Below are 25906 nucleotides of genomic sequence, written 5' to 3'. Positions count from 1 at the left end.
TGGTGAGTGAGGTAGATTTCCCTGCTCATTAATTTGGGACATGGCCTTCTAACCTGCTTTGAAATTTTAGCAAATGTGATGTTGATGTGCAAGTGCTGTTGGTTTTATCCTCTTGTGCTTCTACTACTGCCACTGGAAGACACATTCTCATTGCTGCCCTTCCGGTTGGGGATATACAGTGTGAGCTCCCACAATTGTAATTTTGAATAGTCCTCAGACATCCTATATGAGGGAGAAATCAGCTTCTTGCTAAGTGCCGCTGAGAGTGTGTGGGTTTGGTATACTGAAATAATTTGACTGTTATATGTGGAGACATAATAAAACAGTCTGCTAATAGAAAGACAGTTGCCTCTGGAGATGACTATATGGGGTAAGGAGGATGAAGGTAAAATTTTTCATAACACATCTTGAAAGGATTTGTTGTTGAAGCTATGTATAAATATGCACTAACATTAAGATTATAAGAAAGCAGGTTTTGTGATTAGATTATGTATAAAGGAGAATTAGTGGATGAATTAGTGGTCAAGGTAGTTGGGCTGTTGATAATAAAGTTCTTCATACTTTCAATCATAGTCTCCTGGTTGATATAGGCAGTCTATGGAAACAGAGGTCTTCTAAGCAAGAGCAACTGCAGGCTTCACGGCACTGAAAGTGTCAGTCAGGTCAAAGAGGAGGCTTAATGTGAGAGGAGAGTGAGAGACATGATTGATATAGTTCTTCTTAGAATTGTAGAAATGGGAAGAAAGAACACAAAAAGGGACTATGGTGATGGGCTAGAATGCCTTGGTGGTGGGAGAACTACTATAGTGACTATGCTGAGGGAGAAATTATATACTATTTAAAATTAACAATTATTTAATAAAGAATACTTCATATAATAGCTACCAAAACCAATAGTGCACATCATAAGTTATGGTAAAATCAGGAACAAGGCAAGTGTGACCCCTCTAGCCATTTCTTTCTACTATCACTCTGGAATTTCTAGCTAATGACTAACACAGGTAAGTACTCTGGGAAACACATAATAAAACTGTCTTTGCTGATGACATGATTATCTCCATAGAAAATTTACATTGATCAACAAAAAACACCTGGGATAAAAAATGATTGTTGAAAGTGGTTGGATATAAGGTCAATGTATTGAAGTTCATTGTTTTTCTATATACTAGCAACAGAGAATAGAATTTGAAATTTGAAACAATCCAATTTATGTTAGCATACCCAAAATGGAATATTTAATTATAAATTTAACAAATATGTATAAAGCCTATAACAGGAAACTGTGCAAGTCTGAGGAGCAAAACCAAAATGAAAAATCAATGGGGAGGTACTTTTTGTTCATAGATAAACAGGTTCAATATTACCAAGATGTCAGTTCTTCCAAATTTGAGTTACAAACTCAACCCAATTCCAGTCTGAAAACCACCAGTTTTTTTCATGGAAATCAAAGTTTATATGAAAGGCAAAAGACCCAGTTAGCCAATGTAACAATGACAGAGAACAATTAATGGAATGACATTACCTTGCTCTAGACTTACTAGAAAGCTATAATAAGATTATAGTAATGAACACAAGGTGGAGCCAGCAAAAGGATGTACAAATTGATCAGTGGAACAGAACAGAGAATCCAGAAAGAGACCCATTTAAATATGGCTAATTCCTTTTTGTCAGAAGAGGAAAGATGATACAATGGAGAAAATGCAGTCTTTTCAGTGGTGTTGAAAAAAACTAGATGTTTACATGCCAAAAAATTCTACCCCCTCTACTTTCACAAAAATAAACTCAAAATGTATCACAGACATAAAAGTAAAACACAAAACTTTTATCAGCCTCCTAGAATATAGCAAGGAGTAGCCTAGCTAATCATGAATATAGGGGACAGTGATTTTTTCATATACAATAAAGGTATTATATATTAAAGAAATAATTGATAAATTGGGCTTAGTTAAATTTTTTTTCTCTCTAAAGCTCTGTAAATGAGAAGACAAGTCAAACTTGACAGACTATCTTTGTAAAAATAATCTGACTAAGGACTGTTACCCCAAACATAAACATTTTATTACTTTACCAGAAAATGAACAACTCAAAGGTCAGATATAAGAGAAATCAACAAAGATAAACCAATGCCAAACACAATTTATCATTAGAAAAATGTAAATTACAGTGAGATACTACTCCATACTTACTTGAATGGCCAAACTTCAAGATACTAGTAACAACTTATGCTGATAAGAATGTGAAGCAACTGGAACTCCTACCCATTGGTTTGGAGATACAGAATGGTACATGCATAGGTAAGTAGCTTAGCAGTTTCTTACAAAACTAAACATTATTACCACTTGCTCCAGTGGTCATGTTGCTTAGTATTACCCAAATTAATTGAAAAGTTATGTCCATAAAAAAATTTACATGTGAAAATACCAGCTTTATTCATAATTGTCCATACTTGGAAGCAATCAAATGCCCTCAGTAGATGATGCTTATATAAAGTCTAGTACAGTCAGACAATGGAGTATTATTCACCATTAGAAAGAAATGGTTTATTAAGCCATAAAAAGACTGTACAATTTTAACTGTGACATTCTGGAAAAGGCAAAGCTGGAGAAAGTAAAAAGCTCATTGGCTGACAGAGTTTGAGAGTAGGGAAGAAGGATAAATAGGAAAACCAAAGAATTGATGGGGCAGCAAAAACACTCTGATGGCCACATGCTATTGTAGCATGTATTGAGGTAGCCCATAGAATGTAGAACAGCAGGTGTGAGCCCTAATGTAAACTGTGGACTCTGGATAATAATGTTAAATCTGGTGCAGGATTTTGTTAGTGAGAAAGGTTGTGCAAATATGAGTACAGTATTTGGGAAGGAAATATCTATATATGCTACTCAAATTTTCAGTAAATCTGAACTTGTCTAAAAATGCCTAATTAAAATACTCAGAATAAAAAAGAGTGCATTAGAACTAAAGTTCTGTTTAGAACTTAAGTGTTTCTAAAACTCTGTTTTCTGCTCTCACACCTCATTGATTTATACCTTTTCTGGGAGTACAAGTTTTTGTTGAAAATCATTATCTTAAAATGTATGAAGAATTGTTATGATGCTTTTCTGATTCTCACTGTTGGTAATAAAGTTCCATCCACTTCGGATTCCTACTACTTTATAAGACTTTTGTTGTTGCTGTTAATTGTCTTTGGTATATTTTCATCTATTAGCTTTTATATTCCCTAAGTCCTTTTAATTTGGAAATTCATGTTCTTCATTATTGCAATTAAAAAAATATTTGGTTGTTTCTTCTTTATGTTTTTTTTCCTTCATCCTAATTGTCTCTCCACCCATACCTCAATATATTGGACTTTGTGGTCTAGTCATCTAATTTTCTTTTTTTCTCTCTCTCTCTTATTTCCCCTATAAATACTTTACCTTTCTGGGCTTATTAAGTCTTTTATTTTTTAATGTTATAGTTTCTGTTTCTTCCAGAATAATTTATGACCTTAGCTTTCATGTTGGAGTTTTTCCTTGGGTTTCACTTAAATCTGTGGTTCTGCTCATTTGTGTGTTGAAGGCTGATTGGATTTGGTGGGTTTTTTTTTACTTTGAATTTCAAATGACTGAACTTGACAGTGTATTTGGGGTGACACTGTTTTGGCAGTGATAGCACTATTACCCCCATCCTATGTAGTAACTTGACAATTTGTGCAGTTAAACTTAACATTATTAACCTTTGTTTTGGTTGTTGTTTTCTTCCTTCTTTTTCTGACTTTGCTTTTAGTTAGTCTTTTCTGTTGTTTAGCATTTTGCATATTTTCATTTTATCACCACAGTTGACCTTATATTTTTGACTTAGAATTTTTTGTTCATTGATTGCCTCGAATTTATAAAAAAACATCTAATCACTCATCTTCAAATGTTTTCATTTTATGAACAGCCTGTAGGCTATTGTGGAAGAACTTACAAATTGGTATACATTTCTGTTTTTTCTGTGGCTTGGGAAGGGTTTAAGTTCTTCTAGTTGCTTCCAGTCAGTCTCAAATAATCTGTTGCTATTTTTTTTAGCAGTTTTCTCTTAAACTGTCTATGCTCTGTACCTGTTCCTTTTATGTTGTGCTGTAGGTGAACTGGTAGTAGTATCCTGTCTAAAGTAGCATTAAAACTAGTGCTACTTTCTTTTACATTATTTGAACTCAGCTCTGTTGTGTTGAAGAAAATATATGCTTTTGTAGTTAATCTGCTTTTAATTTTATTCATATGTGACCATCACTTTTTCCAGCTTTCCATATCCCAGATAAAAGTAGGAATTTATCATTAATATTCATTAGAGACAAAATTAGAATTTAAGCTTTCACTGCATGCATTTTTTTTTCCTTAAAGATTTATTTATTTATGCATACAGAACTGGGGTATAGGCCAGAGAGAGGATTCACCAGAGACAGAGTGGGGGGCAGAACAGGCCAACTGAGAAGTACACTGCTGAGAGGAGCAGCGGGTGGACCAGGAGAGGTCTGCCGCACCTTGTGGGTCACCTCCGGGGTGGGGATCGAACTCATGCTGAAGTGGCTTTAGCTTCTCAGTGCTGTGCTTTAAACCGCTGCACCACCAGGGAGGGCTCTGAACATGCATTTTTGAATTAGAAAGTTTTTATTGCAAAAAAACTTAAACCACCATAAATATGTTATATTAGCTCATGCAATGAATATCACTTTTTTTTTTACAACAAATGGTTACTCTTTCTATCAATGTTACTCATTCTTTATTTTCTGTATAAGTTTCTTAGATCTCTAGTCCATTATTTGCCATGCTTCTCAGTGACCTTTCTGATTGTAATACTAAAGAATTCATACCATTTGTGTTTAAATTATTGCCTTCTCAGTGTATAAACTGAGAGTAGTAAGCAAATAATTCTCACCCAAAAACCTTCGATACAGAGAAAATTGTGGTTCTTTGATGCTCCTTTCAATTCATACTGTATGAACACTTTTAAGGTTGCCCAGGGATGTTAGATATATTGCCTATGCAAAGAATTGGGAAAAGTGTAATTACTAGTCATCTTTGGAATTTAACGATGAATTTCAAAGAATACTGTTCACTGTACATATTTCTCACTCACATAGTACTAGATGAGACATTGGATATTGCCAGAAATAAAAAAAGGAGATTGAACAAAATCTATCTTATTTGACTGTAACTGCTCATAGTACTATTTTTAAAGTGAAATAGGAAACACATAGTTTAACAGAATAGAAGTTAGGCTAAAACAGTTCTGGTCAATTTAGAGATAGTGTGTATATGATGACTATATTTTCTTCGCCATTAATTTCACAAAACATAGCATTTATATTTTGTAGCTTCTGGTACAATAAAACAGCATTGGCAAAAGTTGTGAAATGCATATGCATGTTTATTACTTTTGTGCACACTTTCTTACATAGGTGTGCTCTTCCTAAAATGCAAATCTGTGGGATATCTGAAACATCTAACTTTACTTGGCATCTTTTACCTTAAAGCTATTCCGCTCCTCTAGTTTTACTCATAATTTATTGTGGGAGTAAGATACCATTTCTTTTGGTGGACTTTATCTGATGCCCTAAGGCACAATTAAGCATTTTGTCTCTCTGACATTTTATTACCAAATTATCCATCACAGAACCAGTCTGTCCTTCTAGACTTGAGTTCTCTGAAGTCAAAGTATGAGTTTCATTTTTATATGTTGCTACTTAATGGAGAGCTTGGACATGATAGGTACTTGGCTTTTATTCAGCTGAATTATATTATGTTGATCATTTTTATGGTTCTGTGTAATCATAAAAAATGGTATTTATATCTTTCCAGATCTGTGAGAGGCCTTTCTTTACATTTTTTTCTTACATTGAAAACCTGAGCTGTTTGTTCAGAATCAAAATATATACCTTTAAAAAAGGACAAATTGATATTTTAAATATTAAAAACTGTGACCTGCAGGGCCCTCTCTGGTGGCGCAGTGGGCTGGAGCGCTGCACTGGGAAGCTAACCCAAGCCGTGGCCCCTTCACTGTGAATTCGATCCTCACCCTGGAGGTGGTCCACATGGCACAGCAGACCTCTCCTGTCTGCCAACTGCTCCCCTCATCAGTGTACTTTATTGATCTGCCTGTTCTGCTCCCCACCTTGTTTCGGGTGAATCCTTTCGCTGTCCCTGTACCTCGGGCCTGTGCCCCATTTCTGTATGCATAAATAAATATTTAAAAAATCGATAAAAAATCATTCTTTAAAAAAAACAATGTGACCTGCAAATATCTTGACATAAATGGGAGTTTGGGATTTATTGCTATAAATATTTACTAAACCAAGTTTTGCTATGGTAATGCCATTCCTTCGGGCATTATATCTTTGAAAGATATTTCAAAGCAAAGTGTTTTTGAGCAAAGAAAGAAAGTATTCATCTGACACCTCAAACTATTGAGGAAGTTCAGAACTCATAATTGCAACATTTCTATTTTATATTTTTTTGTGTTTGGGTTTTAGGACACTGGAAAATCTTTATAACCTTACTAATCAGTAGGTGATTAAAGAGTTTGTACAATCTCTAGGCCCCCCCTTTTTTTGTGTGTAATTGACTAAATAAAACATTTAGTTTTATTTAAAATGAAATTTTAACTTTTTATTTTCTCCCCACTATCCAGTGCAGTGACTATGACTTGGAATTTGGAACTGAGTGTTTGCAACTGGCTCTAAAATACTGTCACATTAAAGCCAAACTTGTGGAAGGGTCACCTGATCTGTGGAAGGTAAGGAAGTTGGCACTTGGCTCTAGTTTCTTCTGTTTTTGTCATTCCTAGAGACATTCTGTAAATATATAAATAATTTTCATGTAAAACAGTATTTCCAGGAGAAATTAGGTTGGGGTATATGTGTGGGCCTGTGAGTGTATCTGTGTGCATTAAAGGAGTTAAGTGTTTCACTGAATAATGTGAATCTTCAGAATATGATATTTATATTCTCTGGCTTCATGAAAATTTTCTTTGAGATAATTTTTCTATGAAAGCCCCACTTTAGCTATAAGATTGCTCTGTTTACACTTGTGGGAGTTCTCTATATATACTTTTATTCTCTAAAAGGGATCCTCACACTTACCCTGATAGTAAACTGGATGGAAGATACATTCTACTTTCCATAATAACAACATTTCCTTCTATGCTCTGAATTTACCTGGCTTGAGTAAAATCTGCCACAGTTCTGACCCACTGAGTTAGGTTTTTTCCATAAGGAATTGTTTTCCTGTAGCAAAGAAAAAGGTCCAACACTTCTAAGAGCAAAAAAATTTTTTTTTGAAGGAATAGAGTAGTTTTGGCCTTATGATTGCACTGCTTCCTGTTGAGATGTGGGGTGTTTTGGAGTTTGATATTTTCTTGTTTCTTTAGGGAGAAATGTGTTGAACAGTATGCTATTTCATATTTTTGAAATAAGTATTACTGCTTTTGAAATAATGGGTGAAATATTTATAAAGCATCCACCTGAATCTGATTAGTAAAGATCCATCGTAATTACAAAATTTCATGAATACAGAAACATACCTTCTCATTGATTGCAAAACAAAAAAAGAAAGCCACAAGTTGATTAGGTATTTTTCAGAGCAATATGATGAGTCATGCTGCAGTCTGTTCTTCTCAGTTTTAAGATTCCAGATATTGTCATGCCTTGGGTTATTGTCTGGTGGAGAAGGTTCATACTGAATTGCTCATTTATGGACACCCATGGATCATCAACCCAGCAGGAAAGCATTGTATTAAGTTTGTTTATCATTTTCTAATATGGCTCAGATGGTGTTATGTAGAATGATTGTGAGAGTTTCGGTAGTTCACCAATTGCATGTTTTGTGAAAGGGTCTGATTCAGATCTCTTTAGACTTCCCTTTCACTCTTAGACTTATTTGAAGATTCAGTTAAAAAATATAAGACTCCGAGATGTTATATTACTTCTAATATATCAGTACTCTCTGGTGTCATTGTTACATCTTCAGGTGCATTATTATTTACCTCTGTGAACCTCCTGTACCTTCAACAAACTTGTGAGAATACTGAATCCTAATCAGTTGCCCATCAAGGAGCATCAGCCTTTGTTAACCTTGTAAAGCACCCTTACCTCTACAGATGAAAGAAAAACAGCATATTGTTGTCTGAATTTTCCACTCAATTTTCATGACTTCACTTCAGTGTTTTGTACTGTTGGAATTTTTTTTTTTTTGGTAAAATTCACATATTTCACTGCAGCTACACAGTGTTAGTTCTCAGATAATTCTTGGCACTCTGCTTCCCTTTAAAGTGAGAATATTGCCAGTGGGTTGGCCTTTCCAAAGTGCTTCTCTTTGTTCTCCTGATGACTCACTTCACAGTTTGAACTGTGTCCTATCCTTGCATACCTTTGGGATGCTCAAATCCTAGCCCCTTGTATCTGTGAATGTCATCTGAAAAGACTTTGCTGACCTAATGAAGTTAAAAATGTGGTCTTACTAGCATAGGGTTGGCCTCCTATTAGCAGCTGAGAACCGAAGAGATATACAGATAAAGGAAAAATGCCAAAAAGGGGGAAATCTAGTTGGCAATGCAGGCAGAATTGGGGTGAAGTTGTTAACAAACAGGGCAGGGAGAGAAGGGCACCACTGAACCCCCAAACCTGCCTGCTCTAAATAGGTTCTGCCATTTGCCGCATTAAGACAAGACATAAAAGCCTTTAATGAAAAGGAACTTTTAATACAGTGAGTATACAATACAGAAGACAAAGAATACAATTTCTAAATCAAACCTGAAGTTACCCATCCCCTTGTGGGCAAAAGTCCACCCAAAAGGAATTGGCCCAAAGCAAGGCCTGAAAGCCACAAGCCTAAAACACCTGTCCGGGACCCATAGAAAAGGGTCAGAAATGGCCAGACAAATCTGGGAGGAAACGAGCACAATCAAAATCAATATAAACAATGCCATAGTCAACCTCCCCACAGGTCTTTCACCCATCTCTCTTTCAACCAGTCTAGGGCCAAGAAACAAGCAGTTTCTTCACATGTCTCCCTTTCCTCCATGTGGCTTCCTCAGGTCTCCTTCTGGCTCTCCATCCTGCTTCCTTCCTTCTCCAGACTCTTCTCTTCTCTTTTCAGTTCCACCCACCTTCTGGGTGGGACAGGGAACCTGGAACTTCCCCCTTTCCTGGGGAAAGTTCCTGTTACAAAGTTACTTATAAGCAAAGGTAGCTAACAACCACAAGGAACTTCAGAAGAAGCTGGGAAGAACTTTTTCTTAAAGGCTTCAAAGGAAGTGTGGTCTTGCCAATACCTGCATTTAAGACTTTTAGCTCCCAGCACTGTGAAACCATAAATTTCTGTTGTTTTAAGCCACCCAGTTTGTGGTACTTGAAGACAGCCTAAGGAAGCTACATAATAGATACATGCCAGAGGGTGAGTAGTGTTAGAGGCACAGAGGGATCAACTTCATTGTATTACTTTTTCAAACATAGTGTCATTTTACTGGCTGGTGGTGTGGAGGGCACCAAGCCCCACTGAAGAATCACCTTTGAATATAACATGCTTCAAAGGAATGACGGAAGGACATGTAATGTAATGGATTGTACTTTTTTTTCAAACCCTAGTTCTGAGGTTTATTTTGGTGCCATGTTCTTTCTGTTAACTGAGAGGAAATTATTTTGAGTTGTTTTAGGTCTTTATTTCCTCTGCCTCTCATCTGTCATTATCTCCCATGTGTTTATCATTTAGCTGTTTATTTAGCCGCTTATTTTTTAAAGTAATGTTAATTTACAAGAGTGTATATGATTTAAAGTTATAGGTTTACAGCTCTTCAAATATATGTTGTAAAACACCCACCATCTAAACACCCATAATCCTCTATAGACCATTGAGTCCTTCTTGCTTTGCTCCCATCTATCCCTTCACCTCTGCCAGCCTCAGTTCACCAGTCAGATTTCTAGGATTTGTTTGGTTTAGTTTTATCTGTTCGTTCTTTTTTCTTTTTTATATTCCACATGAGTGAAATCATCCTGTGTTAGTCTTTTTCCTCCTGACTTATTTTGCTTAGCATAATCCTCTCCAGTTTCATTTAGGTTGTTGCAAGTGGAAAGATTTTACCCTCCCCCTTTATTCTTTCACCCTCCCCCCTTTTAAAAAAATATGTAGTGTATTTATTTATATACATTTTATATCATCCTATATTTTTGTACAGTATTTTCTTTCTTTCTTTTCTCAGGTGTAGTCCCCATAAAATTCTCAACATCAATTCACTCATGCACCATCTCCATAGTCCCTTGTGCTCTTCCAGCCCTCACTTTGATCCTCTGTAGATTCTTTCTGATTTATAGTTGTCTATTTTCTTTTCTTTTCTTTTTTTTTTAGATCCTGTATAGTCTTCCTATAAGTGAAACATCAGTATTTTTCTTTTGCCTTCTGACTAATTTCACTAAGCATAATCCCCTCTAGTTTCATCCATGTTGCTACGAATGACATTAATTTAGTTTATCTTTGTTGATTACTGAATAATATAATGTTGTGTATATATATCACATCTTCTCGATCCTCTTCTGGATTTTTTGGCATTTGAGTTGGTTCCTACTATTTTAAATAGTAGGCAAATAGTGTTTTCCCACTATTTTAAATAGTGTTGTAATAAACAAGGGTGTAGGTATCCTTTTGGATTAATGTTTTTGTGTACTCAGGTATTTGGCATTGGTGGGCCATATGGTAGCTCCATTAGTACTTTGAGGAAACTCCACACAGCTTTCTATAGTGATAGGACCAGTTTGCATTCCCACAAGCAGAGTAGGAAAGTTCCTTTTACCATGTCCTCACCAACATTTTTTTGTTGCTAACTTTTTGAATATGTGCCATTCTTACTGGTGTAAAGTGGTATCTCATTGTGATTTTAATTTGCATTTCCCTGATTATGAGGGCTGTTGAATATTTTTTCATATGCCAGTTGGCCATTCTCATTTCCTCTTTGGAGAGGTGTCATTTAAGTTCTTCTGCCCATTTTTAAACTGGATTGTTTACTTTGTTTTTGTTGAGTCCTGTGAGTTCTTTGCATTTCTTTGTGATCAGTCCCTTATCAGTTGTGTGGGAGATAATTTTTGTATTCCACCCACCCCTTTTTCATAATCCAGTAGTGTCTCATTTTCTTGACATTAGCCCCTCGCCTGATGTATGATGTGTAAATATCTCTTCCCACTAAGTAGGGTATTTTTCCTTTCTAATGATAGTTTCTGTTGTGGAGCAATTGCTTTTTAGCTTTGATGTAGTACCATTTTTTTTTTCAATTTCTACTACCTTTGGCTCAAGTCCCCAAAGACAGCTCTAAATTTAATTTCTCACATTGTTCTGCCAGTGTTTTTCTCTATGTATTTTATGATCTTGAGACTTAGATTCAGGTCTTTAATCTATTTTCAATATATATTTTTTTGGTGTGAATGGTATGAAATAGTGGTCTAAATTCATGCTTTTGTAAATAACTACCCAGATTTTTCCAGCCCCATTTTTGAAGAGACTTTCATTTCTGCATTGTATTCTTTGGCTCCTTTGGCTTTATCTACTTTCAGGTAAATTTGGGTTTATATGTAAGCTCTTGACCCTCCTCTAGTGATCTGTGTGCCTATTTTTATTCCAATGTCACCTATTTTGATTACTCAAGCTTTGTAGTATACTTTGATGTCTGGGGTGTAATACTTATGCTCTCATTTTTTTTGTGTGTGTGTGTGTGTCAGGATTGCTCTGACTATTTAGAATCTTTTGTGGCTCCCTATACATTTAAGTAATTTTGTTATTTTTTTTTTTTTTGGAATAATGCCATTGAAACTTTGATATGTATTGCATTGATTTTTTAACTTTAGGTAAGAAGGTTATTTTAATAATTTTAGTTCTGACCGTGAACATGATATCATTTAATTTCCTTCATCATCTACTTTTTTTTTTTAAACAGCAAGTGGTAGTTTTCATTAAGTAGGTCTTTTACCTCCTTTGTTAGGTTTATTCCTAGGTATTTGTTTCATTTTCTTGCTAATGTGAATGGAATAGTTTCCTTAATTTCTTTCTTTTATATTATAGCTCATTGTTTTAGAATGCAGGTGCTTTTTGTATATTCACTTGGTAGCCTACTTTACTGATTGATTGTTTTTAATACTTTTAGTGGATTCTTTAAGATTTTATTACGCATATTTTCATGCCATTTGTATCATTCCCTTGCCTAATTGCACCAACTAAGACTTCCAATACTTTGTTGAATAGAATGGTGAAAGTGAATATCATTGTCTTGTACCTGAGGAAAATCTTTCAAATTTTCACCATTGAGTATGATGCTAACTTTCAGTTTGTCACATATGGCCTTTATAACATTGAGATATGTTCCTTCTATCCCCAATTTTTTTAGCAATTTTATCATAAATGGATTTGAATCTTATCAAATGTTTTCCTTTATTGGCTTATAGGATCATATGTTTTTAATCTTTATTTTTGTTGATAAGGTGAATGACATTGGTTCATTTATAGATATTGGCACACCCTTGTGTTCCTGTAATGTTTCACTTGGTCAAGATATATTATTTTAATTTGGTTTGTAAGATTTTTATATTAATACTCATCAGGGATATTGGTCTGTTGTGTTATTTCTTTGTATTCCTGTTTCCTCACTTTTGGAAAGATTATGAGAAGGGTGGTAATAGTTTATCTTTGCAAGGTAGATGACATATCTAGAAATTACCAAGAACAGAAGGGTGTGCAACTCATTTCTGGGAATTGGCATTGGCGGTCATGCTTTCCCTGAGTGGTTATGCTTTGGCATGCCTTAGTGAGCAGTCTTAAATTGGTGAAATTTTATATAGTCTACACATCAGGACTTCAGTTCCTTTAATTTGTGTCATATTTTGTCCCAGTATACTTAAATACTTTGTTGCTTATTATACTGTATAGACCTAATTGGACAGACTTCTTGTTTGTAAATGTTACAACCATCCTGAAGGCGTAAAAGATTTATAACCAGTTGTTGAAGAAATTCAATAATTATGTGCTATTGTCTGAAAATGTTTTTTTGAGGAGTGTTTGAGACATCATAGCATTAGTGGAATGCCTGGCTTTTAAGAATTCCTTTTCATTGGAGCTATATAATTTTTTAGATCCAAGTATTCTAGCATCTTTATTAAAAAGAAAAATAATCAAAATAGTCTCTTTTCAATCTTAGAAATAAAATACAGTTACATTTTTTAGGGGTTTTAATTTAATTATCCAGTCTAGTGAAAAAAAAAATCTAGATGGAATGAATTCTTGATGAAATGAAGATGAAAATAATAACTATTTCTCCATATTTACATTTGCATCCATGAAATATTCTTTTTTTTTTTTTTGATAGAGGGACACAATACTGGTTTATAACACTGTGTTTGGCTTAGGTGAACAGTTTTATACCTCCTTAGATCTAAGTCACCACCCTACAAACCAGCATCAAAGCACCTATACTCCTTTACCAGAGATCATTGCATTCCCTCCCTCCCTCCACATAGTAATCTGGATTCTGTACTCATATTTTTAGGGATTGTTTTGTTTCTCTGTATTCTCTGTATCCACACAGGAGTGAAATCCTTCAGTATTTGCTTTTATCCATCTGCCTCATTTCTATTAGCATAATAGCTTATAATTCTAGCCATTTTGTCACAATGGCTAGAGTTTATCTTTTTTTTACAGTGAGTGGTGTTCCTTAGTATATATATACCACACCGCGTCTTTATAATCTACTTGCCCATCATTGGGCACTTATGTTGTTCACATACCTTGGTTGTTTTTAATGGTGCTGCAGTGAACATAGGAATGCATCTAACCCTTTTGACTATTATTTTTGCATTCTTCAGGTAAATACTTAGGAGTAGATTGATAGATCATATAATAGATATATTTTTAGTATTTTGAGGAAACTTCATGGGGGCTGGACCAGTAATAGTCCCACTAACAGTATATGAGATTTCTTTTTTCTCTATACTCTTGTGTACACACACACACACACACACATACACTATTCTCACTGGAGTGAGGTTGTATTTCATTCTAGTTTTGATTTGCATCAGCCTGATAGGTGATGTTGAACATTTTTTCACTTTTCATTGTCCATCCACATGTCTTTTTTGGTAGAAGTAGTTTTATTTAACCTTTCTGCCCATTTTTTCAAAAAGATTTATTTATTTATTCATACAGAACTGGGGTACAGGCCAGAGGTGCAGGGGCAGTGAGAGGATTCACCAGAGACAGAGTGGGAGCAGAACATACGGACTGACAAAGTACACTGATGAGGGGAGCAGTGGGCGGGGTCAGGAGAGGTCTGCTATGCCATGTGGTCACCTCTGGGGCGGGGATCGAACTCATGCTGAAGTGACCTTAGCTTCTTATTACTGTGCTTTAACCCGCTGTGCCACCAGGGAGGGCCTCTACCCATTTTTTTTTAATTGGGTTTATCATCAGCATTTAAATGTTTCTGGCTTTCTTTTGATTATTGGACTTCCATTTTCATTCTCTTATGAAGTGAAAGATGTGAGAACATTATAGTTCAACATAAGTGGATTGACAACTAGACTTGTCTCTAAGGTCCTTTTCATTCACTACTTTGATTCTTTGATTCTTTGATTACTTTGATTCTCATCCCAGAGTTTCAGACTTCTCTGAAACTCACCTATGGTAGCTAAGATTCCTAACCCCTAGAAGTTTGCTGTCTCTCAGGATACTGAGGTTACTCTTCTTTGCATTTTAAAATTAAGCACTTAGATGAAATGTTGCACAGAAGCACAGTCAAATAAAATAGAGAAAAACAGCCAAAATAGGGTTAGTGGCAGATGTGCGGCTTGGAACCTCAGCTGTGCAGAGTTCCTCCACTGGTCTTTCGGTGGCCCCTGAGCCTTTAATTAGCACAACATGGAAAACTGGTACATCAGAGGATTAAGCTCTCTTCCATCATTACAGGGCTGATTTTTTTAAAAGCAGAATTATTTTTCATAATAATGTATTGTGCAAGGTCAAAAGAAAACTACAGATGTTGCTGACAGAAGAAAATCTATTTCAAAACTGATTATTAAACTGTTTTTAAAATTAAAAATAAGGAAAGGACAACCCATATTACTGTAAAGTTTGAAAGAAAAAGAATAGTTCATCAATTCAGAATTACAACATTTTCCAGTAGTATTCTCTTTGAACTGTTAGTTTTATTTAGGGAAAAAAAAGAGACTCTTTTAAAATACAGTACTTAACAAGTTTGTGAGAAATACAGTGTATTTTGCTTTTATTCAACGTCGAAAATATTCTTGTGTTCAATAAGGTTTTATCCAGAAGATCATAATAAAAAACTAAAAAAAAAAGACTTAATCTAGGTATAGGATGTATCCACAGTTTATAGATCAAAGTAAAGTAGAAGATAGGTATTTCCTTCTTGTTTATAGAGTTAATTATTTAATATTAGTTAATATTCTTAAGTGCCTTCTTAGCGCAGTAGGCAGCATGTCAGTCTCATGATATTAGTTAATATTCTTAATATTAGAATCACTGTAGGTAATAAAAACACATATTTTACTTGTAAAACTTTTAAGTCTTAAAACTATGCTAGGAAAAGCATTTTAGTGTTCAAGACTGATTTTTCTTTAACTTTAAAAGCCCATTGTTAAGATCTATTTGGAAATAAGAATATGTTTTTTAATTTTATCTTTAATTAATATGCATTTTTATCCCTCAAAACATCAAGGAATAAATAACAAATTATTGTTATTAGACATATTCCCCTTATTTTCTGTTCTAAGTTATTTTACTATGTACAACAGTATTTAGGAAATATTACTATAAAACAATTATTTTCTCATTAAATTGCAAAAATTAATGAAACCTGACTTCAGTATATAGTTAACTTGGACTTTCAAGGTGTAACTTTGGACTATAAGGTATAATTTTGGAATAGGATTTACCTGCTAATATAATATCATGTCAGGTAATTTTTTTTGAGTCACTTGGGATGAACAGTCTCTGTATACATATAGTTAGAAGCTAATCTGGAAAAATAAAAGTCCAAATTATAGTCATGCAAAGGTACTAATTTGATGAGTAATTCTCAAAGTGGGTTTTCTCTTTCATGGAGAAAGACCTTAGCTTTCTCTCTAAGAGCTGTGTATTAGTATACAATTATACTCAGCTCAGGAGGAATTCCCTCAATGTGAAATGATCTCGTAGAATGACCTCATTTCAACTTTAAGTGCATTTTGGTGATTTTTTTTTTAAAGATTTATTTATTTGTGCATACAGAACTGGGGTACAGGCCACAGGCTCAGGGGCGGTGAGAGGCTTCACCAGAGACAGAGTGGGGAGCAGAACAGGCAGATCAATGAAGTACACTGCTGAGGGAAGCAGCGGGCAGGTCAGGAGAGGTCTGTCATGCCATGTGGTCAGCTCCGGTACAGGCGGGAATCGAACTCATGCGGAAGTGGCTTTAGCTTTTCAGTGCTATGCTTTAACCCACTGCGCCACCAGGGAGGGCCACATTTTGGTGATATTTATTGTACTTTTTGTTCCTTCCTTCATAAAATTTTGCTTTTAAATAATCAGGCTAATACTTTTACTTAAGCACTACCATACTTTCTTTGGCATAATACTTATTAATATGATTTCAGTATCTACTGTTACATAGCATCTCTGTTTGTCCAAAGACTTAAAAGCAAATCTTCAATCATTTATAGAAATTGAGTATCTTTTTTCTGTGAGTCACTGCTGTTGTTGTAATTTAGAAATTGCTGGTATTATGTGTTTATAGTTTTTCTAAAACCAAGAATTTCCTTGGGGGCATACTTTATTGCTTTCGCATTCTTTCCTGCTCTGCTAAGTCTAATGAGGTTTATCTGTCCTTTAGGTGACCTACAAACGAGATCTGTATGCAGCTGAATCGATTATTAAAGGTATGTTTGGCCTTGTGACTGTCTGTGTTGAAAAAATGTAAGCCAGTTCAGCATTTCTCATGACATTCTAAGTCCCAGCAATCTCTGAAGTATACATGCCTGTAGGCCACCGAGGTCTGTGATTTGTTTTTTTTCTGAAAAATAATTACATTTTATTTTGTGTTTCCTGCTTGTGAAATATCACTTATTACAATTTATGTCACATTGGTTTTAGTTTTTATGAAGGAAATACTTTATTAATTTGGGAAAAGTACAGGATATTGACACTAGACATAAAATGGAAATAAAAATGGATTTTAATGAATGGTATAAAGATACTATATTTATTTTTAGTGTTAAGAGGACTGTTCTCTCAACCCCCAAAACTGTTGAATCAGTACATTAGAGAGCAGTTTTCATATGAGAGAAATTTTTTCCTTAGCAGTGGAGAAATTAGACTGGATGGTTACTTAATTCTTTTTATTTTATTTGCATTTTTCTCATTTTAGGTATCATATATGTGATCATCCCTTTCTTGTTTTTCATGTATATGATTCTAAGATCCTGCTACACAGTAATTTATTTAATAATAAAGAACTATTAACATGCATGATGTCGTCTTGGAATGGATTGAAGATGCATATGGGGCAGTCATTCTGTTTATTTGTAGCCTCTGTGATTTAAAGTTGAGAGAGTGAGCCCGAGCACTATTGACATTTTAGACATAGTGACTTTCTGGAGGGGATGGTTTTGTGCACTCTAGTGGCTCAGCAGTGTCCTTCCTACACTTGCTGTCCCGAGATGAGCTCACTCTTCTTCCCCTGCCTGCATAACATCAACATGTCTCCTGATAGAACCACTGTGTTAAACAGATAGTCCTAGCAAGAACACAATCCTGAAGTCAGTGAGGTGTTAGTAACAGACTCATTAGAAAATAGATCAAGAGCAGAACTGTGTACCTTTTATTGAGAGGTCAACTTCTAAATTCAGACAGTGATTGAAGTTGAAAGAAATACTGAATCTGAATTTTGCATGGACTGAAACTGAATTTTCCATGCAGAATTAGAAATGCAAGCCCTAGTGTTTCCTGTTTGTGAAATATCACTTATTACCAATTTTGAGAAAACCAATTTAAAAATCAGTTGCTTCACAGTCAAAAAACTGAACATTTTTCTTTGCTCATGATGTAATCTGTACTTTTATTTAACATCAGATTTTTTTTCACTTCGAGAATATTGTATTTCAAGCCATTAATGTACTATAATTTGTGCATTTCTATATCTGTATGTAGACAAATCATGTGTAAATATAAATCAGAATGTTTATATGGATTTACATATCAGCCAGGCAATATGTAAACATTACTCTGGAGAAGTTTGCTAATCCATGATATGGTTGGTTACATTCTCAACCAAATATGAAAATTGGTTTGGTTTCTTGTCATATCTCTGTTACCTAGTTAAAATGGAAATGATTTATTTCGTAAATAGTTGGTAAGTGGTTCAACTGAGGAGTCTGTACATTTCAATATTTTGCTTACAAATTTTGAATGCAGTTTTCTTATCATACAAAAACCAATTTTTGGTATAATTGTAGGGACTGTTGTTTTGGAAATTGCAGATACTTTTTTTCTTATTTAATAACACATACTGGTATGCTTTTTTCGGTGCTATTTTATTTTTCAGGTTCTGTCATTGTCATTTTTTTATTGTATTTTTTTTTTATCTAATGTTAGTTTGCAGCATTTTATTGGAGGTATGCCTGACATACCCTGAGACATATGTTACTACACCATATCCATCACTGAACACCCACTGTTCTGAACCAGAGCCCTTAAGATCCTCTCCCTTTGTTCCAGTGACCACCCTCCAGCTCTGGTAACCTCAATTCTACAGTCAGGTTTCTAGAATTTGATTTGTTTTCGTTTTCTCCTTTTCTTTGTTTTAGTATTCTACCATTTTTGTCTTAGGGAAAGGAATGCTTGTGTCTGACTGAATGTAAACAGCTGACTTCAATCAGCTCTAGGCTTGCATTTCTAATAAACCTGGGGCTACTCTGGTGATACTCATATATGCCTTGAGGACCACAACTCTGGGGCCTTCCTGCTGTAGTGAGAGCTTCTTGACCATCAGCATAATGATTACCTGAGAGCTTCAATGCAGAATGCTAGGCTCCATCATATTTGTTTTTAAGAAAAACTGGCTGAGTAGCTTGTAGGTTCAATTCTTCTGGGCTGCACAGCACTTCAATCTTCAATGGTTCATTTCTTTCTTTTTCTTTTTTTTTTTTAAGAGTTATTTATCTATACGTACAAGAATAAATACGATTTATTTATGCATACAAGAAGTATGGGTGGTGAGAGGATTCACCAGAGACAGAGTGGGGAGCAGAACAGGTGAATCTCCTGAACTACACTGCTGAGGGGAGCAGTGGGTGAGACAGGAGAGGTCTGCTGCACCTTGTGGCTCACTTCACTGGCCAGGGATTGAACTCGTGCTGCAGTGGTTTCGGATAGCTTCATAGTGCTTTCACCTCTGTGCCACCAGGTGGGGCCGTATTGTCCATTTCTGTATAAAGAATATCTTTGCCTTAAGGCCTTGACATCTTACTATGCTGTATTAGCTCCAAATGCTGGTTTACTAACCTAAGACTACTACCTGCCTGTTTAACTTGCGTGAATACTATATTTGAGGACTTGATAACAGAAATAGCCTTGGACATAGGACAAAGAACTCCTAAATTGTTCAAAAATAATATCAAATGTATTGGTGGGTAACCAACTCTCTGAGCTATATATCCCTTGTTTGCCATTTTCTTAGACACTACTAGTATGCAGTATTTATTGGGTACTTGTGCTGGACGTAATTTAAAACAATTTATATGTATTGACTTGCTTTTCCAAGAATCAGGGATGTAAGTAGAGTTATTGATTCTGTATTATAAAATATCCAAAGGTTCTAAGCAAATACTAATTTATGGATAGAAAATTGTTAACTATAAACATGTACCTTAGGTAGTTGACCTCTTCATAATTATTTTCTTTTTGCTTAAGCAGAAATTGTTCAGATTCCTTATTCTGAACTATTTAACAGATATGTGTGATGGAATTTCAAATGATTTGTATTTTCAGAGCATGCTAATGCAGCATGTCATATATTATGTCACTTCACAAGTGGGATTTGTAGCCTCAGGATGAAATGAAACCTACAATGTGTGAATATTTATCTGTGATGCTCTAGTAATGGCTACAGAGTTTCTAGCCAGCTCAAATTCAGAACTGACGTATTGCTCTAAATTTTTATCTGATTTTTTTTCTTTCGGTTTTAAGAATTTTTTTGTATTGCATCTTTACCCATAGCTTGGTGTGACCTCTTTTAGACTGTATGTCAGTGAATGCAGGAAGAATCTGTTTTTTCTTCTCTGTCTTCTTATATTGTGCTGAATTAAATTGACTGTATGGTCAAGTGTTTTTGCTACATTTTCTTCTTCAGAATCTGAGGGCCTTACTTTAGAAATAGGTGAGCCTGGTTTCTTACCTTACCAATTTACCTGCTTCCACCAACTGCATATTGGGACCTTTTTTTTATTTATCCCTACATCAAATTTCTTTACTCTTTTTATTTTAAAAATAGATATGTAATATTTGGATGCTAGTACTTTTGTCAAGGTTTCGAGCCAGGACCGGCAGCACATGACACTCATAGCAGACACTTTTTGCTTGGTCTTACAGTTATCCCACTTGGTCTTTACAGTAAACCCAGCTTGGTCTTTACAGTAAACCCAGATCTCCCTTAGCCTGACTCTTCTTAATGTGGCCACTTTGCACTTCTTGAGTCATGCAGCTACTCAAGCTGACTCCAGAAGTCAATACTGCACCTAACCTCTCTTTTTTGGAGGGAATAGCAAATGGCTTATAAAATTCAGCCTTGTCCTTTACCTAACTCATTCTATTAGTCGAGAACTGTAACTTCAGCTAACCTGATAGAGAAGGATGACACAACTGAGAATGAGATATCACCTCCCAGTACTGTGTTAAGGACACAGTATGGTCTCTCAGCAGTGTGGGAAATATGGAAGTGGTACATTTCTAGACATGCCTAGACTATGAGTCAAAATAAACATTAAAAATCCCAACAGTGATTCTAAAGTAATAGCTAAGTACTTTCTCCTTTCCTTTTTAAATTTTGGTAGTTGGATGCTAGGAAGCCTGACTTGCTTTCTGATATGGACCTTTTTGTTCATGCTGTTGTAGGAGTACTTAGTTCTGTGAGTGTCCCTTCCTGAAACTTGTTTTTCATTTGAATGCCAATTACTTAAGCAACTAATTGCATTTTGATATAACTGTTTTCTTGTTTAGTTTTTCTTTTTCAGATCAGATGCTATGAAACATTTCTTTTATAAATAGCTTTTCTTGCGATAGCATTTTGTACTCCCAAATTTATGTTTCTCTGTGACAGCCTGTATAGTTTGGTTCACCTTAATTAATCTTCAAGTTGATATCTTTTGATTTAGTTTTAACTAACTTCAGACAGGCATTTTGACTAGACTCCCCAAATTGTGATTTATAACAAGTCTAGAATCTAATTTAATTTATGTTGTCAGATAAGTCTTAATTTTCAGCTTAATGTTATTCTGCTTATCTAGATTACCATTTATAACAAACTGTTCAGTAATAGGAAATCTGTATATAAGTAGTGCTCTCATATTTGTTTGTCATACTATCGTCTCTATTGAAAATGTTGTTAATCACAAATTTGCTGCTATAATATTATTTGACAGAGGATTCTTAATATTCATTTTTATGAGTGAAAAGTTGGATTTGTTCATTGTTCTTTGATCTTTAACCCTTTGATGTTTCCACTGCGGGTGAAATTTTAAATAAACTTTTCTAGGAATTAACTAGTGCGATGAGACACTGGGCTGACTGATCAATTTGTAAACAGTCACTTTAACAATGAGGTATTGTATTTGTCGCACAGACTGGGTGAGCCCACCCAAGCCTTGCTGCATGCTCAGACCTACCCAAACTACTAAAGTGGTAACAGATGCCAGTGGTAACATACTTTATCTAGATTTACATAAGCCATATAAACAGCCCCAACCCACAGTCTACTTAATATGCTGACCATATCCTGGCAAAAGGATAAAAATATTCTAAAGTTTTCTAAGAAGAAAAACCCCTATGAAATTTCTAAATATAAGATTACATTTGTTTTCTAGCATTATCCTGCACCGAACATTTTAATTAATATTTTGATTAAATAGTGCTTTAAAAAAAAGTATTTATGTTCCTCATTAATGTTTATAGAAGCCCAGTAAACTTGTGCTGTATCAAGTATCTTATGGTGCTTCTTATCAAATAGTGGTTTATTTTTTCAGTTGAGGAAACATTAAAATTTTAAATTATTTCATTTTGCACTTAGTATTAGTTAAAATCAACTTATATTGATAGTCATATAAAATGTATCTTTTCCTAGTCACTGATATGTTTTCCATTGTTACTTATTTTAAAGGAAATTAATTAAGTTTGAATTTTTGGAACTGCTTCATATTTCAAAAAATATCTTAATTCAGAAAGTCCTTTCTTTTTAAACATCGGTGAATCAGGTGAATATTTTTCAGTGTTAGTATTTATGAACAGTCAAACTCTAAATCCTGATGTGTTATATCATTTAAAAAATATTACTAGTAGGAAAGCAATTGAATCCTTTTGTGCTTATACATTGAAAGTAGCTGAATACTTTTAAATTGGCTCTGAATGAAAGGAATAAAATAAAATCACATGTGAATAAAATTGATTCAGTGCTAATGAGAAATAGGAAAACTCATTATGTTACAGTGTGTTTTATGTAGATGAAGAAACTAATGCCTTAATTTTTTAGTGATCCTTGAACATTTTTATTTAAAATCATGGCATCTTAAATACAAAGTTTTTTGAATATTTTAAATCAAGTTGAAAAGATGAGAAAGTTTAAATCAGGTTTTCTGCATCTGTAACTGGACAATGTTTTGCATCTGTGGTATTTCCTCATCAGGTTTTTGTTGTTAAATACCCAGTGATGGCGCCATTTATGTTATTAACCATGCTTTTTGGACAATGCAAAGTGACAGCTAAGATTTACATAGAAACTGTAATTTTTGATGTTTTTGGCTTTTGACTATGATACTTCATTTTCCACATTTTCACATAAGTACCATAACTTCTTTGTACATAATATAGTTTTTGTTCTTCACTCTTTTGAAAATAGTTCTGTTACTGTATCTTACGCGAATCCGTAAGAACACTTGCGTCAAACTTTAATTAGTAAGCAAAGGAAAGCTGCAATATGATTTAATAGTTGTTTGGCTTCCTTGAAATCTTATTTTTTTTAAAATATATTACATAGGAAAGTTAAATATTTGGGTCAAGATTAGAGAAAGTATGTTTCACTTTTTGTGTAATTTAATAATTTCCTTAATTTTGTCATTATTGAAATAATAATTCAAGCATAGGCAAGTGTATCTGTCATGTTCCAAACCCTCTGAAGTCACAGTGAGGTATGAAATAGTTAGGTAAAAAGGACTTGATAACAGACAAAAATCAGAAAGTTATATCTTATTCTGAGACATGTAGAAAAAGACCTGGCACAACAAAAACTCCAAACATGATTTTTATGCACAAAGCAATAGTGGAAACGTTTTACAAATATCCTATTGGGTTATTCGCCTTTGAAAATTGTCTTTCCTTCAAGTGTCTCTCTTTCAAATGACTCAGAAGGTGTACATATCCTTTGTAAAGTAAAAAAAGTTACCAGATAATTTACTTGGAAAACAGTAATATGCTCACACGTAAAAACATGTACAGGAGACAAGATGTCACATGTCTGTTACTTTTAGTGGTAAGGTAGGAAACTTCATCCTATAGTCAGTGAGTCATTTAAAAATGTGGTTAAGATCTGATATAACACATCTTTAAAAAAATGTCTGCCTGCTTACCCTCCAGTTGAAACACGTAGAATCAACAATAGTTAGCTTCTCAGAAGACCACTTTGACCTTTCAATGTTGGTGTGTACAGTTTTCTTACACGTTTTTATTTATTATCACTGTTGTCCACTTGTCCTATAGTCATATCTTATTGGCTGCTTTTCCTGTACTCATGTCTGTTCTCCCTCTTCTGCTCAACAGCGTCATCTTTCTAGATGTTTAGACCTTAGGCATCTTTAGATAGATGAAACTAAGATCAAAACTTCAAAGTTCAAGGATGGTGAATCTGTTTAATGCTACTCTTAAATCATGCAAGACAGAAAATGTACTCTAAATTTCAGCTTTAATTCAAGGAACTCAACAGAGAGGTGGAAGAAAACTGCTCTCACCTAGAAAACATTGGGACTTGAAACATCTTCTGGAAATCACTGCCTTTAATATTTGATAGTTGCTTCTTAATTTGGCCAAGAATACTAAAACTTTGATTCAAGAGGTTAGTATAATAGACAATGAGACTTGATAGAAAATATCATGTGTGAGATAGATGTTTCTAAGAAAATTGAAGGCTAACTTACAGACTTTTCTTGCTGATTTGCTTGTGAAACTAATCTAGTATTTAGGTTTGTTTCTCCTCCACTATAACTGAAAATTGGTTGTAAAATACAAACACCAACCTCAGCAGTCATGAGTCCCTAGTGTTGGTTCATCAATTGATGCATATATTTAGATATTCCTTTGTTTTGGAAAATAGTGAACATTAGAAATTTTACACTGAATGTTTATTGAAATGAAATGAAACTACATCCATTTCTAACCTTTCAAATAAGATAATATATTTTATGTGTGCTCAGAAATGGAACATTCAAGAAAAATAAGAGGAACTTTTAAAAAATGAGCATATTACAAATTGAATTTTGGCTTTAATCATAAATTTTAGATTTTTGCATTACGCTTATTGTTATCTATGAAACCCTTTATTTAGAATAACACTGGAATTAAACATTTTTTAAAACATACTTACTTGACTATAACTTGTTTAAACTATGTGTCCTAACTAAGGATAGATAAATTTTGTGTTGTAAAGAATGTTAAACTAGGGACTTGAAAGCCCAAAGAAATTGCATGGTACTTAAAACTTGAGAGAATTTCAAAAGAGTTTGTCAGTGAAGCTGTGATCCATTCAGAACTTCAACATTCAGGACATCATGGTAGGAGTTCTTTGATGCTCCCTCCAGGGAAGTTGGTTGGAATTATGCTAATTTTCTTGCCTCTACCACTTCCATCTCCTTGAAGACTGAGGAAATAAGAAGCAGAAGAGGAACATTCGTTGCTTATAAGAACTTTCGTGTCTTCTCGTACTTCTCCCACTTGGAACTGTTAGTACATAGCGTTAACATTGAAGGGTGCAAGAAGCTTCTAATAACCTGACCATATCTGTTTCAATGACTGCTTCATTGGTTATGTTATTTGTGAGTAAAAGTAATGTCTTTTGCAGCATATTTTGGATCAGTGAACCAGTTGACTATATGTTAAGTTCTAAGTTTCTAAGCATTTAGTTTTAGTACTCTATTGGAAAATATTCTTAACTCATATCTATTTAATGTGAGTATACAAATGAGAATGTGGATTTAATTTTGAAATTTAAAGGTTTACATGGCTTCCACACTTTGACATAAAATAGTTGACATTGTTTTGTACGTGGATGTAATCCACATTGTAATCATATTGTGTGACTAAGGAGGCATGTAACGGGGACACTTCATTTTGTCATGTTTTCAGGAAGAATATTTTTTTAAATGCCATTAGGAAGGAGATGAAGGGAGCTATAATACCCAAACAGAATAGATGGAATGCTATTTGAAAATTTGAAGTAAATGATAGCAGATAGATTAATAAGACCAAAACATGAAGTTCTGCTTTGTCGGTAGCAAATTTGCCAGTTTCTTCTTATGCTATATTCCAACCTGAACCCAGTACAGCCCAGTATGTTTTTGCCAGAGGAACAAAAGGGATCTTGTAATGTTCAGAGAGAGTGAAGA

The 25906-nt window shown here is 34.5% G+C and overlaps 1 protein-coding gene across 1 annotated transcript in view; it reads left to right on the top strand.

Moving 5' to 3' along the window:
• The window catches only part of ISPD (isoprenoid synthase domain containing), a 229437-nt gene that overhangs the window by 63532 nt on the left and 139999 nt on the right, over nucleotides 1-25906 (top strand). Inside the window, exons 4-5 of the mRNA XM_004677120.2 lie at nucleotides 6652-6756; nucleotides 16879-16924. Coding sequence (XP_004677177.1) covers nucleotides 6652-6756; nucleotides 16879-16924 — 151 coding nt within the window. The remainder of the gene's footprint in view (nucleotides 1-6651; nucleotides 6757-16878; nucleotides 16925-25906) is intronic.

The sequence above is a fragment of the Condylura cristata genome, unplaced genomic scaffold (genome assembly GCF_000260355.1).
Source record: "Condylura cristata isolate star-nosed mole 26May11 unplaced genomic scaffold, ConCri1.0 scaffold00005, whole genome shotgun sequence".
Lineage (NCBI taxonomy): Eukaryota > Metazoa > Chordata > Mammalia > Eulipotyphla > Talpidae > Condylura > Condylura cristata.
Note: the sequence above shows the minus strand (reverse complement) of the source record. Positions and strands in the feature narration are given on the sequence as shown.